At 50.2% G+C, this 23,821-nt stretch overlaps 1 protein-coding gene across 2 annotated transcripts in view; it reads left to right on the forward strand.

Annotated features, from left to right (window-relative positions):
* Nucleotides 1–21,719, forward strand: part of PARVB (parvin beta) — an 83,973-nt gene extending 62,254 nt beyond the window's left edge. For both annotated transcript variants that reach the window (XM_074271931.1, XM_074271928.1), the window contains exons 5-13: nucleotides 443–583; nucleotides 2,521–2,636; nucleotides 3,838–3,896; nucleotides 4,629–4,648; nucleotides 6,507–6,568; nucleotides 7,815–7,883; nucleotides 11,159–11,260; nucleotides 14,995–15,067; nucleotides 20,846–21,719. In XM_074271931.1, coding sequence (XP_074128032.1) covers nucleotides 443–583; nucleotides 2,521–2,636; nucleotides 3,838–3,896; nucleotides 4,629–4,648; nucleotides 6,507–6,568; nucleotides 7,815–7,883; nucleotides 11,159–11,260; nucleotides 14,995–15,067; nucleotides 20,846–20,922 — 719 coding nt within the window. In that variant the 3' untranslated portion in view covers nucleotides 20,923–21,719. The remainder of the gene's footprint in view (nucleotides 1–442; nucleotides 584–2,520; nucleotides 2,637–3,837; nucleotides 3,897–4,628; nucleotides 4,649–6,506; nucleotides 6,569–7,814; nucleotides 7,884–11,158; nucleotides 11,261–14,994; nucleotides 15,068–20,845) is intronic.
* The last annotated feature ends 2,102 nt before the right edge of the window (nucleotides 21,720–23,821 follow it).

The following is a 23,821-nucleotide window of genomic DNA, read 5'->3' on the forward strand; positions in this document are numbered from 1 at the left end:
TTTATTAAGCGCCAAACACACACCAGACGTAGCGTTAAGTGCTGGGGACACAAACCCAAAAGCAGGGTAGCTGCCGCCCTCAGGAAGCTTACATTCTAATAGGCTCTCACTGTGATTTTGGCAAGCCACTTGCCCGGTTGTGCTCAGTTTCTTTCTCTGTAAAAATGGGTTGGATGAGGTCAATGGTCTCTTTCAGCTGTAACATTTTGTGATGGGAAAGTTTAAAATTGGAAATTACAGCTTCACTTTACAAATTCAACGAAGGGATGGATAAATGAATGAATGAATGAACAAAAAGGATTCATCTTTGGCTCTCAGAACTTCCTGTGGCTCCAGATTGCCTCTTTGCCTAGGGGAGATGCGGGGAGGCCCCCACTGTGACTAGTTGGTTCTCAGACCTAGCCACCATACCCCGCCCTTTCACCCTTTGTCCTCCCTGCAGAAAAGTTAGCCGATCGCAAACTGAACGTGGCTGAGGTGACGCAGTCAGAAATAGGTCAGAAGCAAAAGCTGCAGACCATCCTGGAGGCGATATACGACGTCCTGCGGCCCCATGGCTGGGCCATCAAATGGAACGTGGACTGTGAGTAGGATGTGCCCTTGGAGACGGGGCGGGCAGGTGGGACCTATACCACTGCACCTGTAGCCTCCCAAAGGGGATTTCTTTTTCCGTTAGACGTGATCTGACTTCCGGTCAACAGTGGATTATCTGGCCCAGTGGAGGGAAACCATGGTCTGGATAAGCTCCACAGTCAGTCACTGGAAAGCGTTTCATGCAGGGCTTCAGAGGCTTGTGTGTTTATGGTATTAAGCAGAATAGTGTCGGGATTTAAATCAGTAGGGAAGGGTCAGATCGGGCCTCTGGCACCAAGATTCCAAACAGAAGGGGTCCATAGGACCGTGGACCCGGTATCCTGGCTTTGTAGCTGGTATGGGCTTCAGAGGCCATTGTGCTAAACCCCTATACAGAGGGGGAAACAGAGAGGGAGGAGGAAGGGACCTGCCCAAGGTCATGTAGTCAGTGGGCATCGGGGAGCCCCCTTGTTTTGTATAAGAGGGCTGGGCCTGGTTCTGGAAGACCGAGGGCCACGGTGGGCTTAGATTCATAATGCAGAGGGAGGAGAAGTCCTGGACCTCTAGCTTCTCCCTCCCCAGTTCGATGTCTCAAGCCCTTAATCGGTGAAGAAGGCATCTTACTAAGGGCTTGGTCTCGAGGCCCGGCATGGCATAGGAAGCATCAGATGCTCCTTTAACTCTGGAGCCTGCTGGTCCCCTTGCCCCATCCTTGCACACTTTGTCCCACCCAGCTGTGGGTGCTGGAAATTTTCCTTCCCCTTCCCTCACTCCCGTACCTGCCCTGGCTCCACCATCATCCCAGGGCCCTCCTGGGACCCTCTCACTCCTTTCTCCCCCTTTCCAGAGTGAGAGATAATTACCATTAGATGTTTTCTGGAGGGCAGAGAGCCTCTCTGCTAAGTAAGAGCAAATAGAAGAGGCCGGGGGATGCCGGCTAATTAACCAGAGCAGGTGTTACCTGTCAGTACCAACCTGAAAGCAGAATTCACCCCTCGCCTCCTCCCGCTGTACGGCCTCCCTCACAGCACGTGCTAACGCTGTGGTGTAGAAGTGATAGCGTGATTCCGTCTTGGGACGGCTGAGAGAATTCATTTTAATACAAATGTTTTCCCACTCAACAGCCTGCTGGAAACACAAGCCACAGCTGGCCTGCCTGGCCCCGTCTGGCCTGGGGCCTAGTTCTTGGCCATGGGAGGCTTAGATCCCTCAGTGCAGAGGGAGGGGAAGTCCTGGACCTCCGGGGTACATTTTTCTAGACCCCCCTCTCCATTTCTCACCTCTTGAGACATAGAATTTAGAGTTGGGGCCCTTAAAGATTGTGAATCAATGAGGAAGGCAACTTACTAAGGGCTTGGTCTTGAGAAGTTTACATTCTAAAAAGGGAGACAGCACAAGAGGCAAGGGGACAGTGGGGATGGAAGGGGGCTTGGGGGCAGGTTGCAGGCAGAAGGCCCACGCCCCCTGAGGCAGAGTAGGGGGAGGTGGCCCAGAGACTTTGGATCTCTGGTTTTGGGAAATCTTTCCTTTGGGGAAGCATTGAAACTCTAGGTCTACTCACCTCATCTAGTTTACAAATAAGAAAAAGATGAGCAGAGCAGTTCAATAACTTACCCATCATCCCGTGGGAGGTAATTAGCAGTAGTAGGACTCAAACCCAAGTCTCTGGCTTCAGAGGACCGGAGATTTAGTCAGAAGGGACTCGGCGATCAAATGTCCTCATTTTACAGATGAGGAGCCTGGCCCTGGAGTTGAGATACCTTGTTCAGAATGCCCAGGAGGGGCTAGGATTCAAATCCAAGCCCAGTGTTCTTTCTACTGTACCTTGGCGCTTCCTTATTACTGCCCACTCTCCCCTCCAGACTGCACTCTCTTTTTAGTGTTTAGTTTTTTACTTCATGTGTAATATTATTCAGAAGGCCCCTCCCTTTCCTTTCCCCTCTGTAGCAATCCACGGGAAGAACCTTGTGGCCATCCTTCACCTGCTGGTTGCCTTGGCCATGCACTTCCGAGCCCCCATCCGGCTCCCCGAGCACGTCTCCGTGCAGGTGGTGGTCGTCAGGGTAAGCATCGCCACGCCCCGGGCCCCTGAGCCCACTGGCTGGTCCTCCCCTGGGTGGGCTTGCAGGGCGCCCTGCCTTTTTTCACCTCTTCTTTCCTCCTGCGAGGAGGCTCTGTTCCATTTTCCTTTTTGATGAAATTTATAGCTCACCTTGGATTTGAGATAAATGGTGGAAATGAGAAGCAGTGCCATGTTTGAAGGGAAGGCGAGCCCACAGGCTCCCCGAGCTTTCAGCTTTAATTTCCAAGATGTTTTTCAAAAGGCACATTCATCTCCTCCTGAAGCCCGTGTGTCAGGATTCAATATTCGGCTCCTCATTGTGCTTATCAGTCAGTGGAGAAGTCTGGAGGCAGGGGGAGAGAGGAGCTTCCGAGAGGCGACGCTCTCCCCGCTCGCTGCCCACCTGCCTTTGCCTTTGGATGAAGCGGCAGAGAGAACTGGGGTCCCTGCCTTTTACGATGGAGGGCTGGGAGAGGGAGAGAGCATAGGAGAGTGTACACGTGAGGGTGTGCGCGTCTGAATCCTGAGGTTACAACATGGGAAAGGAGTTGATGAAAAGCCCCGATTTCCCTTTTTGCAGAGGTGGGGGGCCACAGGGGCAGAACACGGCATGGACCTCTGGCTGGAGTTTTGTCTCCCGGCCGGATGTGCCCAGGATAGCTCTTACTGGCAGTGGCTGCCGGTGCCAGGGGGTGGGAGTCGCTAACCTCGAGCCCTTCCCCTGGGCTCTGCTCATTCTGCCTCCAGTCACAGAGCCAGGGAGCATCTCTGGGGCTCCTTTCAGGGCTGATGCTGAGATTCCAGTAGCCTGTCCATCTTTTGACATCCCTCCTCATCCTCCTGGTTCCATTGCCCGCGTCTGCGCCCCATCCTCCAGATCCATCCCACCCAGCAAAGTCTGCTAGTACTCTGTCCCCTTCCCTCAGGGCCTGACCCAGCAGAGGTGCTGATGAACAGCGGCACCTGGAGTCCTGCCTTAGACCCCTTTTGCACCCCCTTCTCCCTTTCCCCGGGCTGTCTACTCAGGGGCAGGGGGTGGAAGGCCGCCCCTTCCAGATAACATAGCCAGTGCTCTGAGAGGCTTTGGGAGGCAGGCTGTGTGACTCCTGAGGAGCGACCATACAAGGGAGGGCTCGGGGAGGATGGCCGGGGGCTCCCTCGAGAGCAGCATTTACGGTCACGGTGTCTTTGGGGTCTTTCAGAAGCGGGAAGGCTTGCTGCACTCGGCCCACGTGGTGGAGGAGCTGACCACCACCACTGAGTAAGTGCCCCCACCCCCTTCTCCAGGCCACTGATTGAGGGTTATCGCTATTCTTGTCCCTGTCCTCACGACCCTTCTCATCCTCTCTAACGCCATTTTCCCGTTAATCTTGGGAAGCAGCTTTGAAGGCAGCTCCTATCCTGTCATATACCTCCAGCAACGTTTCTTTCTTGAATGTTTATGACAGAATCGCCTTAATTCCCAAAGGTTTGGGGCCTTTTGCTCCCTTCTCTTCGTTCTCCTGATCCTCCCTCTTTTTCTTCCCTGAGATGTAAACAGTTATACGTGTGCAGTCGTACAAAACGTATTTCTTTATCTTGTTATGAAAGAAAATATAGACCAAAAAACCCAACCCCCTAAAATGACCCACCAAAAAATAAGCCTTTAATGTCTCAATAAAATATTAAAAAAATTAAATTAAGTAATGTTTAAACAAATGTTTAAAATGCATAAAATTGCAATGTGAGCTAATTAGATTGAAATACAGTTATTAGAATTTAAAAAAATTTCCTGTATCACAGGTGGAGAATGTTTGCTTTTTATAAGGACAAGATGGGGATAAAATAAAGGGCTGTGATAATAAAATAAAAGGCTGTGATGAACGATTAATTATATGAATTATTCTATAACCAAAACAATCAGTAACTGTCAGTGTTGCTTTATTCATCGTCTTTTCCTCTACTTAAATGAGCCTGCTCTAACCGAGGGTTCCTCTCCTGTTTTCATTTGCAGGATGATGATGGGAAGATTTGGTAAGTAATCTGGGAAACTGACATGTTATTAATGATAATGGATTATAGCTAGCATTTATATAGCACCTGCTGTGTGCTAAGTAATATTTACATTTTACAGATTTCTCATTTGATTCCCCCAGCCCCCCTGGAAGATAGTGCTGTTATCACCCTCCTTTTACAGCTGAGGAAACTGAGGCTGCCAGAGGTGAAGTGTCACTCTGTTAATTGGTGTCTGAGGCTGGATTTGAATTCTGCCTGTGCACTGTGACGCCCCCTAGCTGTTACATTTTCAGGCCAAGCTGACGGACTTTGGACCTGTTTTACTCCAACTGGAGGAGAGCCTGGTGATCTTGTCCCCTGGGCATTCTTTCTCTCATGGTGTAAAATAGTGAGAGGATCTAGGAAAAGGAAGGTCGTAGCCATGTCGGATCACTGACCTCCCTGGCCTCAGTTTCCCCCTTTGTAAAATGAGAATCCACATCTTAATCTGGGGCCTTGTGATCTCCTCACTGGGCGTTGGGAGCATTCATATGCAGGTGAACTAAATTTTCCTTTTTTGGGATTCCTCTTGACTGAGCTGGAGAGAGGCCTAGACCCTCGCCTGGGCCACTTGGTTGGCCCATTGAGTGACCCAAGTGGGAGTCTCCAGAGTCTCCTCTGGTAGTGGCTCATGAAAGGATCCTCCTCTTAATAGGAGAAAGCATCATCAAGGAGTGAGGGATCATGATGTGGGGTCGCCATGGCAACAGCCTCCTGGTTGCCTTTTTCCTCCTCCACTGCCCTAGGCTATCCCTGGAAACTGGGCTGGCTGACAGGTGGGTGGGACAGACTTGGAGAAGGAGAGGAGATGGTGTTTCTCTGCTCCTTCACACCATCCCTCAGATCTAGGTTGTACCCACTGGGCTTTTGTCCCTGTTCACTGGCTGGCCCCTTTGTGGGGGGATGTTCTGGCTCTGGCAATCTTTAGGCTCCTCTTCCAGATCCCCCTTTGGGGAATCGAGGGCAGCTTATTGAATGCCCTAAAGCTGAGGTTTTTCACTTTGTTTCTGCCCCGGACTCCGTTGCAGCCACTCTGGGGAAGCTTCAGTGACCTTTGAGAATTAGTGCAGGAAATAAAAGGCTGGGGACTACAAAGGGAAGCAATCGCACTAGATGCAGTTATCAAACTATTTCCCCAAACCCCAACAAATAAGTTCCCGACAGACTCGTTGGCTTCTGTGGGCCCAAAGTTAAAAATCTCAGTGCTGTTTGGACACTGAGAAGCTGATTTTGCACGAGTCCGGCTTAACGTTAGCTTGCGACTTTAATAGTGGCACTTGTAATAATAATAATAATAATAATAATAATAATAATAGCAATAGTAACAGTAATAGTAACAGTAATGGCAGTAGCAACTGTTACCATTTCTATAGAGCTTCAACATTTGCAACTCACTTTACAAATATTCTCTCTTTAATCTCCACAACCATCTTACTGCTATTGTTATCCTCATTTTACAGATGAGGCAATTGAGGCAGACAGGGGTTAAAGTGGTATTAGCCAGGCCTCACACAGTCTGTCTGAGGCCTGATTTGAACTTGGGTCTCCAAGTATCATCTTTTATCAGATGCTTCACTAGTGTACCTCATTCAATCTAGTTTAATTCAGAAAACCATTTATTAAGCACCCACATGTGCCAGGCACTGGGCTAAGCTTTGGGAATACAAAAAGAAGCAAAAGATGGTCCTGCCCTCAAAGAGCTAATGGGGAAGACCGCATGTGCATGACTGACCCCTTCAGAGAGGCAGCTTGGCCTTGAGAGGTCCAGATGGCCCCTCCCAGCATCCTCCTCGGCTCTCCCTCACCCCATATGTTTCTCACTCCCTTCGCCCCACAGAAAGGGACGCCTTCGACACGCTCTTCGACCATGCCCCGGATAAGCTCAGCGTGGTGAAGAAGGTAAGCTGGGGTCGGCTCTGGGCTCCGAGGGGCTGGCGGAGGCGGCGGGTGCTTGAGATCTAGTGTCTCCGCCACACACGCAGAAATGCAATTAGAGTCGGGAGGGGAGCGGTGAGTAGGAATCGGCCTTTCTGTTCCCTGGTGACCTTCTGGGCCCACAGCCTGGCGGATTCTGGCAGGTGCTCCCCCCTCGCTGCTGTTCTGTGGAAGCTAATTCAGATCAAGCTCTTTCCTCATCTTCGGGCAACTTTTTTTTTTTTTTTTAAAGTGCAGAGGCCTGTTGGATCTTGCTCTTTCTGATAAGCATTTAAAGTCTTATTTGAAACCCTTTCTGAGCTTGTCTGTTAGAATGGGGCTGGCGAGTAATTGAGCCCATTTTTCTTCCAGACAGGTGTACAAAGGAGAAAAGGGTCTTGAAGGGCTCATCAGCTCCTGCAGATGTCAAGGACTTGAATGGGGAAAAAACAATCCCCAAATCATGTGAATTTTCCTCCCTTGAAGTCGGCACTGTTAAGAGCTGATCAGCCTCCAGGAGTATCTGGCCTGAATTTAAAAAAAAAAAAAAAAACTTTATTGTTAAAGACATTGAAAACCATTCCCGGTAGGACATAGAAATACATTAAATCTAGGTCTTTATTCAGGTGAAATAGGATAAATGGAGGGCTCGGCTTCTGCCGCCCAATGGGCATCTCCGAGAAAGCGCACAGCTGGTCACTGTGGCCTGTGACGTAGCCGCTCCTTTGTCTGAGACCATCCCTTCATCCGCATTTGTCTGCAGAAGGAGGGGGACCTTCAAGTGGGTGGGAGTGCAGGGTGGGCCGCAGGCGGGACGGGCAGAGCCTTGGAGCTTTTAAATCCAAGCTTGCTGAAAGCTCCTAACGAGTCAGAGTTCTAGTTGTCGGATCCTGGCATTCACATATTCAAAAAGCCATCGCATGGAAAAGAAAGCATGGAAGGGGCAGGGCAGAATGGGGTGGGTTTCCTCTCCATTCGAAGGACAATCTCAATCGGGACAGTTTTCTCAAGCAGCAGTGGGCTCCCCATCACGCAAGGGATGTCATTGTGGGGTCATGTATTTCCCATGTTGGATGCACCCATCCCATTGACATATCAGGCCTTGTTTCATTAGCTTTTACTTTAGAAAGTTTGTTGTTTTTCCCCAATCCCCAGGCCTGGTCCCAGTGGGCCTGTGGGGTTCAGGCTGGCCATCATTAACCCCTCGTTTTCCACATTCTTGTCCCTACAGTCTCTAATCACATTTGTGAACAAACACCTTAATAAGTTGAACTTGGAGGTCACAGAGCTGGAGACGCAGGTAAGGCTGGCCCCCTGGGCACACTTCCTTGTGGCAGTAAAAGGCATCCTCTAGGACGGGACAGATGCCAGGAGACCCAGGTTCAAGGCCTGCCCCAGCTGCTGGCCAAGGAAAGTCCCAGCCGGCTCTCTGGCCCCCCGTGTCCTTGTCTATAAAAAGAGAGGATCCCCACAGGCAGAAAGTGCTGAAGAAAACCTTGTTGATTGGGTGGTTTCAATCTTAATTCACCTTACTATCTGTAAATGTATTTTGTAATATTTTTAAGAGGGGCAGCTGTGTTATAGCTGATAGAGAGCTGATTTGGGGGCCAGGAAGGTGGAGAGATGAGTCCTACATTGATCCCTGGCTGTATGACCCCTAACCCTAAGCAGTTTTCTGGGAGTCATTTAGGAAGCAGTATTGGTAGAGAGGGAGTTTTCTCATCTGGGAAAAACCGAGCCAAACCCATAGAATGGCAGGGACCCCTCTGCTCTTTCGGGCCCGAAAGAAGCCTAAGGAGGCTCTGTTCCCAGCCCCTCTTCAGCCACGTGAAGATGTCGCATCAATTCCCGAGCAGTGGTGGGATTCGTGACTTCTCAGCTTTTGGCTGAGATGCTTTTGATAGAGATACTCCTAGCCAAGCTCCCCAAAGATCTGGGTCATCCTCAGGCCACGGCGGCTGCCTCTTTACAATAACCAGAGCGTCCAGCTTCCTATTAACACTTATCCACCTTCACCCCGGCTCTTTGTTAATAACCGTCCCTCGCTGCCTCTTAAAAGGAATTGAAGAATTTGCCAGGGAGGATAATGGTGATAATTCTAGCACAGAGTGAGAATCGGTCGATGGGTAAATCTGGGGAGAGAGACTTTCCCCAGTGCCCATTCCTTGTAAAATTTCATGCACTCATTTTAATTCACCCTGTTCTAAAGCCAAAATCCATGGTTTCGTCCGTCTTGCTCTTCTTTGGGGTCGTCTTTGTCGATGGAAATGTTAGTTTTTCATGAAATTTTAGACAACACTCCCCTCCCTTTGGGGGGGACTTAGAATCTTTAAAGAGTGGGGGGCTGTGGGCTTTAGAATACAACATACTCTTGAAGAGTGGGGGGCAATAGGCTTAAAATACAGTATACTTTTGAAGGATAGGGGAGGGGCACGGTCTTAGAATACTGAATGACCTGTCAGACTTTTCCCGATGTACTGGGTAGTTTTGTGGGGTCTTTTCCCCTTCTTTTGCTATAAGGGTTTACTCTCTAGGAGGAACATGGTAGAAGGCTACCTCATGATACAAATATAGGTACTTATTGAAATTTGATATTAAATTAAGAAACATGGCTTGCTGCTTATTGGTAAATTCAAAATACAGATGAAACAAAAGAAGGAGCATTAATTATTAGACTTGGGATCTGGGAGATGAGGCGTGGGGAAGCCTCTGGGGAATAGATTAGCCATAACCACTGAACCATATTTCCCTCTTCAGCTAAAATAAATAAATAAGGAGTACAGTGGGTGTGCCCACCTTCCACTTTGTCCAGAGTCACAGAAGCAATTTAAATTGCAGGCGGGACAGATCCCGGGTCATTGTGGCTCCAGAGCACTCTCTGCCCACTCTACTGCTTGTTGTTGGGATCAAATATACATAGAGCCTATGTAAAAGCTGTTTGACTGTAGAATCTCAGTTTTCTCATCTGTGAAGTGGGAATAATAATACCTTCTTGGGGTTGTTGGGAAGGAGGAGAAAAATCTTCAAGGGCCTCTGAAATTGGAGCTGCTTTTAATTGGACCTGCCTGTGGTCACTGATTCCCCCCCCCCCCCATCCTGTAATGGACTGAATCTGGCAGGATTAAGTAAGAGCTGCCCTGGCAGGGGAAGCTGCCTCTGGTTCATGACCATGTAGGCTTTTGTCGCTCTCTTTTCATCCAAGTAGATCCACTGCTTATTAAAAACCTTCTGCTGAAGTGCCAAGTAATCCTTAGTAAATTAAGGTATGGATTTGAGCTGGGGGGCTGCCAACCTGCATTATTCGGAGGGTCTTTCCTCTCTTGAGAGTTCCCTCAGTAATTGATAACTGATGAGTTGATTGTATGGCACTTTAAAGTTTGCAAAGCATCATATTTTTATATAAATATTTACCTATAAATAAAAATATATGTTATATATATCAATAAAATATATACACACATATAACATATATATATGCTTATACACATACATATGTATAGACATGTATACGCATTTATATATTATGTACACACAAAACATGCATATACATATGTTTCTACACATACAGACATGCATACCCATATTTGTACACATACATTTGTATATACAGTCATGTATACATGCATCTTTATATACACACATGTAATAATTTGATTTTCCAACAACCCTCGGAGTTAGATGTTATCCCCATTTTACAGATGGAGAAACTGAGGCAGACATTGGTTAAGTGATTTGCTCAGGGTCATGCAATTGGGATTTGCAGTTGATCTTGTGCTGTATCCACTGTGATTCTGAGCTGCTTGCACTTCTGAACATTAATTATAAAAAGAATAGAAAAGAAGCTTGTGTGGGACATCACGTGCTCCCGATCTGTGGAGCTGGTTGTGTTTTTATTTCTGCCTTACTTCTTCCTTCTCCTGAGCTGCTACTCCAGGAACAGGCCAATCCAGCCCCTTTCTGATGTTGCCTGCTTATTTGTAAGTTAGTTGGAAGCCACTTACTCCATTTGGGGTCTCCAGCATCTTTATTCACATCTCTGTTCTTTCTCACTTTCTCCCCTGTCTTCCCGGTATTTTCTAGACCCTCAAGCCCTTTTATTGTTCTTCCCTTGGTCCATACTTTGTACTTTCAAGATGGCGCCTACAAAGTCTAGGAAACATGGGAGTCATTTTCATGTTGACTGTTGGCCCTCCTCCAAGGCTCTTCCCTTTTCTGGCCCTCACATAGTTCAATTGTAAAATGAGGGAGCTGGGCCTTTCCATTGGAAGGGCCCGTACAGGCCATCTGGTGAGCATCTTCCCTTGACAAAGGCACAGGGGAAGGGCCTTTGCTTTAGCTCCTCCCTCTGCAGAAAGGCTGAGTGATCACGGGGTGGTAGTGACCTTAAATTATTCTTGTAGCCTGAAAAATGAGAGCCCCAGGGTGTCTTCTCCTTCCTAGGGCCAGGAGAAGACCCTCCTTGGCCCTGGTGGAGGGAGCATGGCGCCAGAGACATGTTTTAAACTTGAACATGACTCCTCTGCATGAGTGAGAGGCAAGACCCGTCCAGGAACATCGCTGATGCCGTTTCTTCAGTTTGCAGACGGTGTGTACCTGGTTTTGCTCATGGGTCTGCTGGAAGGATACTTTGTCCCTCTTCATAACTTCCATTTAACTCCGGAGAATTTCGACCAGAAGGTATGTACACACTCACACTCACGTTGGGGCCCCATAGTCCCTGCCTTAAGGGAGCTAACAGTCAAACTAAGTTAGGTGGGAATGAGAATAAACTCCGGCTTTCATTAGAACATTGCCTGGGACTCCTGAGAAATTTAAATGACTTATCCAGGGTCCGGGAAGTATATACCAGAGCCAGCTTAAAAAAAATAAAAATCATTTTACTTTAATTTTTAGGTTCAACTTCTTTCTCTCTCCCTTCTTTCCCCTGAACTGTGAACAAGCAAGACAAACTAAAATTGTTAGAAACAAATTCATGCATTGGCCGTGTCCACTCGCCTCCATCTCGCCTTAGTTTATCCCCTCTCTCTGGGGATTCATCTTGAGTCCTCTCCCAGAGGCATCTGGAACCCATGTCTTCCCAGGAGCCTTTGGGGCTTGCTATCTCGACCCACTTTGCCAACCTGCCTCCTGTAGAATTTTATTGGAGAATAATAAGAGCATTTCCAAAGTACTTTAAGGTTGGCCAAGGACTTTACAAATGTCATCTCATTTGAGTTTAGACACAGCCTTGGGAAGATAGGTACCATTATTATCTCCATTTTATAGATGAGAAAAATTCATTGACTTGACCAGGGTCTCACAGCTAACAAGTGTCTGAGGTAAAGTCTGACCTTTCTCCAGTGCGCTGCTGAAGTGCTGAAATTATATACATAAACAGGACTTTAGAGCAGGTAGAATGTGATGGGGGAGACTCGGGCCAGTAATACCTGAGATCTTACACTAGGGGGAGGGAGAGAGGGAGGCAAACCAGGGAAGGTAAAATTCTGAGAGTCAGAAAATAGAAATGATGAGACTTGGAGAATGACTTTTTAATGACTTCATGGGGATAGGAAACTTCCAGTTGAGGAAAGTCTTTCAACCAATGCAGTTTGCTGCTTTTTCTCAGTCATTCAGTAAACACTTACCAAGCATTTACTCCATAAGCCATAAAGGCACAAAGAAAAGCAACCCATAATTCCTGCCCTCAAGGAGCTTGCAATCCACTCATAGAGAGAATGTGTAAACAGATATATACTAAGGCTACTTAGGAAATAATTAGGGGAGAGAGCTCTAGAGTTAGGAGAGGCTAGGAAGGACTTCCTGTGGAAGATGGGATTTTATTTGGGACTCAAAGAAGCCAGAGGGAAAGCATTCTAGGCACAGGGGACAATCAGAGATGGAGAGTCTTGTTCATGGACCAGCTGGGCGGCTGAAGAGAGAGGTCACTGGGTTCAAGAGTAAGTGTCACAAGGAATAAGGTGCCAGAAGACTGGAAAGGGAGGAGGGGCTTTTTTCTGTATTTTTCATTCTGGATTTGCTCCTGGAGGCAAGAGGGATACTCTGGAGTTTGTTGAGTAGGGGATGATGAGTAGGGGGTGACTTGGTCGGATCAAACCTGAGCTTTAGGAAAATTATTTTAGTGGAAGATGCACTGGCATAGGGGAGACTTGAGGCAGGCTGACCCATCCATAGGCATGAGGATATGGGGTCTGCACCAGGATGGTGACATCCTCAGAGGACAGAAGGGAGCATATAGAAGGGGCCACGGGGGCAAAATCGTCAGCCAAAGGGGCAAAATCAACAGGCTTTGGCAACAGCTTGGACATGAGGGATGAGAGAATGTGAAGGTCCAGATAATTCCGAGGTTGGGAGCCTGAGAGATGGGAGGGTGATGTTGCCCTCTACAATATAGAGGAATTGATGAGGGGAGGGGAGGGGAGTGTTAACGAGTCCTGGTTGGGACTGAAAGTATGGGAGAAGTCGGGGATGGATGAGTAGATTTGAGAATCATCAGTAGAGAGATGAAAACTTGAGCAGTCAAGTAGGAACAGTTTTCCCATCTGAGGCAAATCACTTAACGCTAAGCCCTGGACAATTCTCTGAGGTCAGCCAGAATGTGTCAAGAGGTAGAGCTGGAAGCCACATTTTCCTGGCTTCTCCTTTGTCCTCTGTCTCTCCACATTATGGTGCATTTCTGAAATCTCCTAGGAAGTTTAATCACTGCATGTGGTCATAGCTGTCTGTTGGACCTGACCATTATAGTCTTTTTTTTTTTTACTTAATAGTATTTTATTTTTTCCAGTTGCACATACATAAAGGTAGTTTACAACATTCATCTTGGTAAGATTTGGGGCTTCCCATTTTTCTCCTTTTTTCCCTTCCCTGCCTCTTTCCCAAGTACAATAAATATATTTCTACATTAATCATGCTGTGAAAGAAGAATCAGAACAAAAGAGAAACTATAGAATTCCCAATCCCTCTATGTTTGTCTGCCTGCATTTTTTATTTCCTTCACAGGCTAATTGTACACTATCTCAAAGTCCGATTCTTTTTGTTCAGCAAAACAACTGTTTGGACAAGTATACATATAGTGTATTTCACTTATTCTTTAACATATGTAACATGTATAGGTCAACCTGCCATCTGGGGGAAGTGATGGGGGAAGGAGGGGGAAAGTTGGAACAAAAGCAATGTCGATTGTCAATGCTGAAAAATTACCCATGCATATATCGGTAAATAAAAAGCTATAATAAAAAATTAAATTAAAAAAAACATACTAGAGAACATAGAAAAAAAGAGAGAAAGTATAAGAGAAAAAACAAACAAAAGAAGTGAAAATCGTCCGCTTTGACCCTCACACAGACTCCATAATTCTCTCCCTGGATGTGATTGGCATTTTCCATCACAATTGTCTTAGACCATTTCAGCATCATCGATTTTCTAACATCTTGAGTTGTTTTCAGATGTTGTGGGTTTGACTAAACACTGATTTTTTTTTCAAATGTTTTTCTGTTAATTATTAATTTACAATGTGAGTAAATTTTTATCCATATGTTTCTGATTCATTTTACACGTAACTCATCAAAATATTATGGTTCAAAGGGCTTTTTGATTGTTGAGCATTCTGAGCTCTCTCCCAACTGCAGAATTCTCTGATGGCTTTTTCCCAGTTTGTTTTCCCTCCATTTCTGTCTTGGAGAATTGTCTGAGGGTTAGAGTTAAGTGATTTGCCTAAGGTCGAGCAGCCAGAATGTGTAGAGCCGAAAGCCACGTTTTCCTGCCTTTGAGGTTGGCTTTCTTTTTCTAGTTGTGATTATTAAGTGACTTGCCTAAGATCACCCAGCAAGGAGGAGCCCGAGGCCGGGTCCCTTCTGTCCATTCTGCATCCTCCCCGTCGCCTGTCCCAGAGTTCTTTTGAACAGTAACCCTGAAAGGAAAGATGCTTCCCTAACTCTCAGAAACTCAAGCCCTGATATCCCGTGACTCTCCCAGCTTACCCCATGGAAGACCAACAAGAAACTTTATAAGCCATGTAGAACTTTGTTTGATTTTTTTCCCCTTGAAAATGGATTTATTCTACCACTGGACCCCCTTAACGAGAAGAGGCAACCACTGGGTGCTACCTGAGGAAGAATTTCCTGAAAGTAGAAGCAAGCCCCTGGGATGGGGAGGGATGGGTTGGGACTGTTGGTTCATTCAACAGGATTCTTGTAGGGGACAAAAAAGGAAGCATGGAATTCGAATCACTCTGCCTAGCTTTTATGAGACTGTGTGTGCTTTACCTGGCACTTAGTAGGTGCTTTATAAATAAATGCTGATTGCTTGCTTGCAAGCAACAAAAACTGAGCTGGTCCCTCCAGGGGAGGAAGCGTCCCCCAGAGGAAATTGTTGCTCTTTGATGATGATGATGACTTATTCTTATTTTGGGGCAGGTGCATAATGTCTCATTTGCTTTTGAACTCATGCAAGATGGAGGACTTAAGAAACCCAAGGCTCGTCCAGAAGGTATGGGATTCCTTTAATGGAAGACTTTTTAAAAAGTGATTTCTTTCTTTTTTTTTTTTTTTTTTCATCCCTTTCCATTTCTTGTTCCCTTCCTCCCTCTCCCAAGCAATTGGGGTTGAGTGACTTGCCCAAGGTCGCACAGCTAGGAAGTGTTAAATGTCTGAGACTGGATTTGAACTCAGGTCCTCCTGACTTCAGGGGTGGTGCTCTATTCACTGTGCCATCTAGCTGCCCCATCCCTTTCCATTTCTGAATATATCCCTCTCCATCAGCAAACTATATGTTGGAACAAAAAAAGAAAAAATATATTTCAGGAAAGTTACTTTACACACTCTGCGAGTACATGTAGCATTCGGTACCCATAGCCCCCCACCTCTGCAAAGGCAGAGGAAGGTGTTCCTATCATTATTCTTGGGAACCTAGTCCAGGTTAATCCTGATAATTCCGTGACTCGGGAGAGCACCTTGGAAAGCTACGTGGCCCAGGAGAGGTGAGTGACTCTCCTGAAGTCACCGGGACAGCTCAAAGCCAACCTTTCTCCCCTGACAGCGTGGAATGGAGGTGGTGGTGGTCTCTGCCTTAGAGAGTAACATGGTTGCTGGATAAATGAGGTCTTTGTTCCCTAAGGTCTTCAAATGGAAATCCTTAGAGAAGCTGTCGCAGTGCTGGCAGAGGAGGAACTTCTTATTCTGAAAGGACGGGGCTGTAGACTCGTTCTGAAAGGGGTAGATGAGGTCAGTGAGTCCATTTTACAGCTCGGGAAACTGAGGCCCAAAGCAGTGAGATGGGCCCAGGGTTGTTGGAGTATAGGTTTTAGGGCTGGAAGGAAGCTTAGAGGTAATCTGGTTCGGCCGTCTCACTTTACAATGGAGGAGACGGAGACCTAGTGACTTGCCAGTCAGAATGAAAGCCGAGATCATAAGATAAAAGTATTTTCTGGTCCTGGAAGGAAGCTTAGAGTTCACTGCTCCCATTTTATAGATGAGGAAAAGCTGAGTCCCAAAGTGCCAAGCTGTAGGGAATAAGAAAAGTCCCTTTCCTCAAGGAGGTGGGTGTTCAGCCTAGAAAAGGGGGTGTGTGGGGAAGTTGGGAAAATCATCAGAGGAGTGAAGGGATGAGTGAGACTGGTCTGGCCCCCTCCTCAAAATGGCGGAGCTCTCCAACTGGAAGAAGGGAGCATGATCTTCAGGGAAGGATTCAGGGGCATGGGAGGGAGCCAGGAGCCTTGGGGCCAAGGAGGGATAAGAGCTCCAAGCATCCTCCTCCAGATTACATCCACCCCCAGTGACTTCCACCGATGGGTCTCAGGGACTCACGCAGGCTCACAGGGGCCTAAAGTCCCAGGGATGGGATTGATCACGTTCCCTTAGACTGAGTGAGGAAAGGGGGACAGGCTGTATGGTCCTTGGGCTCCCCCCAGAGCCCTGCCCAGCATCCCCTCCTCAGAACCAAGGGAGCCGGGCTGGGATGGGCTTGGGGAGTGGGTTCACCCCGGGTCAGGAGGCAGCTGGCGCTCAGAAATAGCGAGGGGGGAGTTTGGCCCCTTCCCTTAGCTCGGGTTGCGTTACATTGGCTTTTCTGGCCCTTGGTGATTCTCAGGAAAGCGCCTCGGGCTGCCGCCTGTGTCTGCCCTTCTGATTGCGGCAGCCGGGACGCCTGGAAGCCCTCACTCCTTGAGGAGAGAGTTTAAATTAGTTATGGGGGTCTTCTGACCCGTGAAATTTCTTCTGTGAGGTTCAGAGGGAAGGAAGTAGTGAGAGGCTGGGCCTGGAGATTGGGTAAAGACCAAGGAAGAATATGCCTAATGGGAAGCTCTTAGGTTCTTCAATCAGACACTGTAAGAGCTGGAGGAGCCTTGGAACAGGGGATGTCAGAGCTGGGAGAGAGCTTAGAACAGGGGATGTCAGAGCTAGGAGGGAGCTTAGAACAGGGGATGTCAGAGCTGGGAGGGAGCTTAGAACAGGGGATGTCAGGGCTGGTAAGAGCCTTAGAACAGGGGGTGTCAGAGCTGGGAGGGAGCTTAGAACAGGGGATGTCAGAGCCGGGAGGGAGCTTAGAACAGGGGATGTCAGAGCCAGGAGGGAGCCTAGAACAGGGGATGTCAGAGCTGGGAGGGAGCTTAGAACAGGGGATGTCAGAGCCGGGAGGGAGCCTAGAACAGGGGATGTCTGAGCCGGGAGGGAGCTTAGAACAGGGGATCTCAGAGCCGGGAGGGAGCTTAGAACAGGGGATGTCAGAGCCGGGAGGGAGCCTAGAACAGGGGATGTCTGAGCCGGGAGGGAGCTTAGAACAGGGGATCTCAGAGCTGGGGGGGAGCTTAGAACAGGGGATGTCAGAGCTGGGAGGGAGCTTAGAACAGGGGATGTCAGAGCCGGGAGGGAGCTTAGAACAGGGGATGTCAGAGCTGGGAGGGGGCTTAGAACAGGGGATGTCAGAGCTGGGAGGGAGCTTAGAACAGGGGGTGTCAGAGCTGGGAGGGGGGGGCTTAGAATAGGGGATGTCAGAGCTGGGAGGGGGCTTAGAACAGGGGATGTCAGAGCTGGGAGGGGGCTTAGAACAGGGGATGTCAGAGCCGGGAGGGAGCTTAGAACAGGGGATGTCAGAGCTGGGAGGGGGCTTAGAACAGGGGATGTCAGAGCTGGGAGGGAGCTTAGAACAGGGGGTGTCAGAGCTGGGAGGGGGCTTAGAACAGGGGATGTCAGAGCTGGGAGGGGGCTTAGAACAGGGGGTGTCAGAGCTGGGAGGGAGCTTAGAACAGGGGATGTCAGAGCTGGGAGGGAGCTTAGAACAGGGGATGTCAGAGCTGGGAGGGGGCTTAGAACAGGGGATCTCAGAGCCGGGAGGGAGCTTAGAACAGGGGATGTCAGAGCCGGGAGGGAGCCTAGAACAGGGGATGTCTGAGCCGGGAGGGAGCTTAGAACAGGGGATCTCAGAGCTGGGGGGGAGCTTAGAACAGGGGATGTCAGAGCTGGGAGGGAGCTTAGAACAGGGGATGTCAGAGCCGGGAGGGAGCTTAGAACAGGGGATGTCAGAGCTGGGAGGGGGCTTAGAACAGGGGATGTCAGAGCTGGGAGGGAGCTTAGAACAGGGGGTGTCAGAGCTGGGAGGGAGCTTAGAACAAGGGATGTCAGGGCTGGTAATAGCCTTAGAACAGGGGGTGTCAGAGCTGGGAGGGAGCTTAGAACTGGGCTGGGAGGAATGATCCTTTCAGATTGAGTTGGGCCAACTTTTCATTTGACAGAAGGGACTCAGAAGTGACTTGATTTTTTTCTCCAAGGACACAGGGTTTTGTCATTGATAAGACACCTCATAATGAAGGAGTTTTGTTCTCAGCATGAGTTTTCTCTCCGCTGTTAGAGAACAAATGCTCTCCGGCTCCCGAGAATTGGGTTTTGTGAATTGCTGTGGCCCCAGATCTCCTTCCCCGGGTGGTCGCCGCCATCTGGTGATGAGCTTTTCTCACCTTGGCCGGCTGTTGCTTGGGCGGCTCACTCCGTCCCTCCCTTACGTTTGAGGCCGTGCCAGCCTGGCCATCCTGCCGGAGCTTGGGCTTCCCTGGCAGAGCCTCCTGGAGGCGGCGTCCCCTCCTCTGGTCTGGTGTCAGAGGATGAATAGCTTTTGTGGCATTTCTCATGGAATTCTTTTTCATGGGCCAAAAGCCAACACGACGGAGAAATCTACCAGAGAAGCTTCCAGAGCGACCCTCCCAAAGGGGCGACCCCCCCGGGGTCTTGGGCCCTCCCCCATGGCGTGGGCTCCGGATGGAGGGACTGCAGGGTCCGGCCCCCTCAGTTCCGTCCCCTGCTCCTTAGCTGAGCTGCTGACCAGCAGGTGTCAAGGTCTCAGGAAAACTGCAGTGACCCAGACTGAATGCGGCTGTGTGACAGTCCACTCTGGGCCACGGTGTTCTCTGTGGGCCCCGGGGAGCTTGGCCTGTGCTCTTCTGCCCCACCCCAGCCCCCCTTAAAGCCCATAATGGAGGGGGGGGAGGGAAGGGGGAGAGAGACAGAGGGACACAGAGACAGGGAGGAAGGACAGACTGACAGAGGGACACAGAGACAGGGAGGAAGGACAGACGGACAGAGGGACACAGAGACAGGGAGGAAGGACAGACGGACAGAGGGACACAGAGACAGGGAGGAAGGACAGACTGACAGAGGGACACAGAGACAGAAGGAGACACACAGACACACACAGACACACAGAGGGGAGGGGAGGAGACGGAGGAGGGAGGGACAGAGACACTATCTGTGCCCTTGGCCCGAGTCCCCGGCGCTGAGCTGATCGTTGCCAGTTTTCTCTTCTCAGCATTTATAAGGACTGAAGGGCAGCGTCTCTAGGTCTGCCGGCCATACAATTAGCCAGTTTGAGCCTCTCTTACTCCCCGATGTTAGGGTGTTGTTTTTTTCTGTTGAGCCAGAAGTCGGGGATAATTTAGGAGCTGAATTGCCACAGAAGTGAGAGCCCTCACAGGGGGCATCTAGGCTGGGACATCTGGGGAGGGGGAGCTCCTGAGACAGAACCGTCTCCCATTTTCCTCTGGACGTCTCTGTTCAAGATTTGCCTTTTCTCTTTCATGAAACCTGCCCGACGACCGCTTCTCTGAGATCCTCTCCCTCGGCCCTCCCTTGCCCCACTTCTTGTGGTTTCTGGTTTTACCCCCTCGGACCAGGCCCTTTACCAAGCCATTATTAGGCTCCTTCTGTGTGCCAGGTGCAGGGGGTACAGTGGTCTCTGGGGCTGAGCCCGCCGGCCCTTCGGGCCGATCCGGCGAATGTCCGGCTCCTGACCCAGGCGATTGGTGAACGTCGCTCGGGGTTGAGAGCTCGTAGTCTTCCCTGGCCGAGGTCCACCTTCCAGCACCGGGGCAGGGGCTGGGCCAGAGAGCCCCCGAAGCCCAAGCCTGCCCTTTCCACCCCTTTCTCCTGGTCCTCATCTCTCTAGTCTGATTAAAAAGAGAGACGAAGAGGGTCAGGAGAGGCGTCAGTTTGTCTTTAAATAGAAATGTGATCCCATGGCCGTGGCGGAGATTTCAGAAGTGGAGATTGATTTCCCAACAGTAAAAATAGCCACGAGCACTGGCGGCCCGGCGGCGGGGGACTTGGGAAGGACGCGCTGTGTGGTTCCCAGTCTGGGGAGCGGCAGAGCCGGCCCGGAGAGCCTGGATGCCAGCCCCGAGAGCGGGCCGTGACGCTGCCCCTGGCCTGCCGCCCCCTTTAAAATGGGGCTCGTTACAGCGACTCCTCTGCCCCCCGTGTTAGCTGTCTCACCGACCACGGGCAGACACCGGGCTCCATGTTATGTCCGGGCTGTCTTCCCAGAGCACAGGTCTGCTCAAGAGGCCCCAGGGGCTCCCACTTCCCCACTCTCCACCCATTCACTGCCCCTAGAATCCACCCTGCCATCTCCCCCCTTCAGCAATTTCTCTCCCACCCTCTCCTAATTCCACTAGTACATGAATGCCCTCGATCCCCGACCTGCTGTATGGACTGTAAGTAACGATCCCTGTGCTGCTTCTCTCTCAGCAAGCACGGGAGGGGGGGGGTGACATCCCCAACCCCTGACTGAGCTCCTGGATGTGACGGCCTTTCTCTCATCCCCGGTGCTCTGTACATCATAGGCACTTAATAAGTGCTTCGTAATTACCTCCTCGTCGCCCTTTTCCCCAGGCGTGGGCAAAGCTGGGAGATTTCGGCGTCTTATTCGCCCGGGCTTGGGGCTGGCTCCTCTCCCCCTCTCCCACCCCCCTAAATAGCTGCTGCTTTTCTTCCCCTGCAGATGTTGTCAACCTGGATCTCAAGTCTACCCTGAGGGTTTTATACAACCTGTTCACCAAGTACAAAAACATTGAGTGATCCTGGAAGCTGCTGACGCCTTCCTTCCTGAAGGAGAGCCGCGACTCGGTCTCCCCTTTGTGCCTTATTCTAGTTTGCCCGACTTCACGAGACTGCAAGAATCGCTGCCGCCTCTTCGGAGCCGTTTGTCGCGCTGTCTCCCTGGTGCTAGGGAGCTCTGGAAGTGATGGTCCAGGGCCGGGGGGTGGGGCTCCCCGGCCCAGGATCCCCCATCCTGCTTTGCTCCCGGGATGGATGACAGGCTCAGACCCTGCCCCCAACGGAGGCCCCCGGCCTGTTCTAGGACGGAGCGCTCGGTGACCCGAGGTCTGTCCCAGCGCCCTCGTGCACTGTCCAGGCTTTCCGGCTGTTTCCTGCGGGCCAGAGGTCCTTTAAAACCTGTGCTTTCCAGTAAAAACGGGCGTTGCATTTTATTTCTTTCCACTTTTCACCTTCCTTTCAAAGAAAATCTGAAATTATTTATGAGGAACTCTCGACATTTCCTCTCTCTTCGTCCGAATGTTTGGCCCCCATTTTACATGACACGAACCACATCCCCAGAGTGCAGTTTCCACAAGAAGTCCCTCCTGACAAGCTGCTTAATTATTCTTGTGCTGGGAGGCTGCAGACACCCCCCCACCCCCCACCCCCGCCCAGAGCAAGGGGCTCCTCCCAACCCGGTCGCCAGAATACAGAATGTATGTAAGGAATTTCCCTGACTCAGTTTCTCCAACTGTCACAAAGCAGGTAGAAGTGACTTTAGGCCATCTAGTCCAGTTCCCTCCTTTCTAAATAAATAAACTCAAATTTGAAAGAGACCCAGAGGCCCCCTTGTTGTAGATGGGGAGTTGGGGCCCCAAGAATATGTAGTAACTTTTTAGCATCACACTGAGAAGGAAAACCAGAGGTAGAATTTGAACCCAGGTCCTGCTTTGATGTTCCTGAGCCTATTTGCAATCACCCACATGACTGTTTCTTAAAATGACTTCATTTCCCAGGACCTCTTGGGGGGGGGGGGGAGGACAGTGATGACCGTTTCCTCCTCTAGATTGTTCAGAGGCTGGATTATGGCTCGGCCTGGGGACCCGGGCCAGCCCTGGAGCTTCCCCTGGATTGTGTCTTCTCTGGTGGGCCTTGAGCTAAGCTGCGGGTTAATGGGTTGGGAGACCACACAGCCACGATCCCCCTTTTTCCTGTGTCCCCCTGCACAATCTCCCCATCCTTCTGAGGCTGTTTCTTTATCTGTGACATCTGTAAGCCAACCAATGGGCATTTATTAATCACCTTCTGTTTGCCTGATGCAGTGCTTAAGGCAGAGTACAAAGACTCAACAGAGACAGTCTCTCACCTCAGGGAGTTTGCAGTCTACTCTGCACTGCTCCATTCTGGGTAACGGGCATTTATTAGTTGCCTGCTGTGTGCCAGCCTGTGCTAAGTTGGGAGGATATAGAAAGAAGATGGACAGTTCCTGCCCTTAAGAAGCTTACATTCTATTAATATGTACTGAGCTGGGCACCGCCTCCATGCCAGGCTCCGGGCTGGGGGAAGTTGCCCTGGCTCCCTCTGCACTGTGAGCTGGCTGTAAAGCTGAGATGAGAAGGGACAGGGTAGCCTGATGGGGAGAGCCTCGAGTTTGGAGATGGAGAGCCCAGGTTCTGAAGCATCTTGCCACTTGGCTAAGCCTGGCCAAGTCCTAGACTCTTTCCTGTGCCGCAGTTGCCTCTTCTGTAAAATTAGGGGCTTGGTGCCAGTGGGCACAGAGGGATATTTCTTTGTGCCCTCACTGGCCCTCTAGGAAAGTGGCCCTTCCACTCTCCATCTGTGCCATGGGAAGTGGGATGTCAGGGCTGATTTTTCTCAGAAAGGCTTTCCTTATCTCGACACCTGAGACAGAACAGCTGGTGTGGCGGGCTGTGCCCCAGCAGGGGTAGAGAGCATTAGCCCTGGCACAACGGGCCAGGGACGCTGAGACATTCAGAAGTCACAGTGATGGGATCAGCAAGTCCGAGCATCCTTCTGCAGAACCCCCTGGGGGCTCACGTTGGCCTCTAGTGAGGGCTTGGGACAGAGCGGGGGCAAGTCATGCCCTGGGGCTGGCATTCGGGCCAAGGGCACCTGGAGCAGAGGCTGGGCAGAGCTGCAGGGAGCCCAAGGGGTGCTCTGGGACAAACCCTTTTACTGAAGGGAAAGAAGCCAGGGGGAACAGAGGCCCCCCGGGACTAAGAAGCAGGGCTCCTCTTGTCCAGGCCCAGAAATCTTCCCATTTTACTGAGTGTGAAGACCGCTAAAGGATGATCAGAGAACCTGAGAAGAGGCAATGTAAGAGCTGAGAGGGAGCTTAGAACAGGGGATGTCAGAGCTGGGAAGGAGCCTAGAACAGGGTGCCAGGGCTGGGAGGGAGCTTAGAACAGGGGATGTCAGGGCCGGGAGGGAGCTTAGAACAGGGGATGTCAGAGCTGGGAGGGAGCTTAGAATGGGATGTCAGGGCTGGGAGGGAGCTTAGAACAGGGGATGTCAGGGCTGGGAGGGAGCTTAGAACAGGGGATGTCAGAGCCGGGAGGGAGCTTAGAACAGGGGATATCAGAGCCGGGAGGGAGCTTAGAACAGGGGATATCAGAGCCGGGAGGGAGCTTAGAACAGGGGATGTCAGAGCCGGGAGGGAGCTTAGAACAGGGGATGTCAGAGCCGGGAGGGAGCTTAGAACAGGGGATGTCAGAGCCAGGAGGGAGCTTAGAACAGGGGATGTCAGAGCCGGGAGGGAGCTTAGAACAGGGGATGTCAGAGCTGGGAGGGAGCTTAGAACAGGGGATGTCAGAGCTGGGAGGGAGCTTAGAACGGGATGTCAGGGCTGGGAGGGAGCTTAGAACGGGATGTCAGGGCTGGGAGGGAGCTTAGAACAGGGGATATCAGAGCCGGGAGG

The sequence above is a fragment of the Sminthopsis crassicaudata genome, chromosome 5, assembly GCF_048593235.1.
Source record: "Sminthopsis crassicaudata isolate SCR6 chromosome 5, ASM4859323v1, whole genome shotgun sequence".
Classification (NCBI taxonomy): Eukaryota; Metazoa; Chordata; class Mammalia; order Dasyuromorphia; family Dasyuridae; genus Sminthopsis; species Sminthopsis crassicaudata.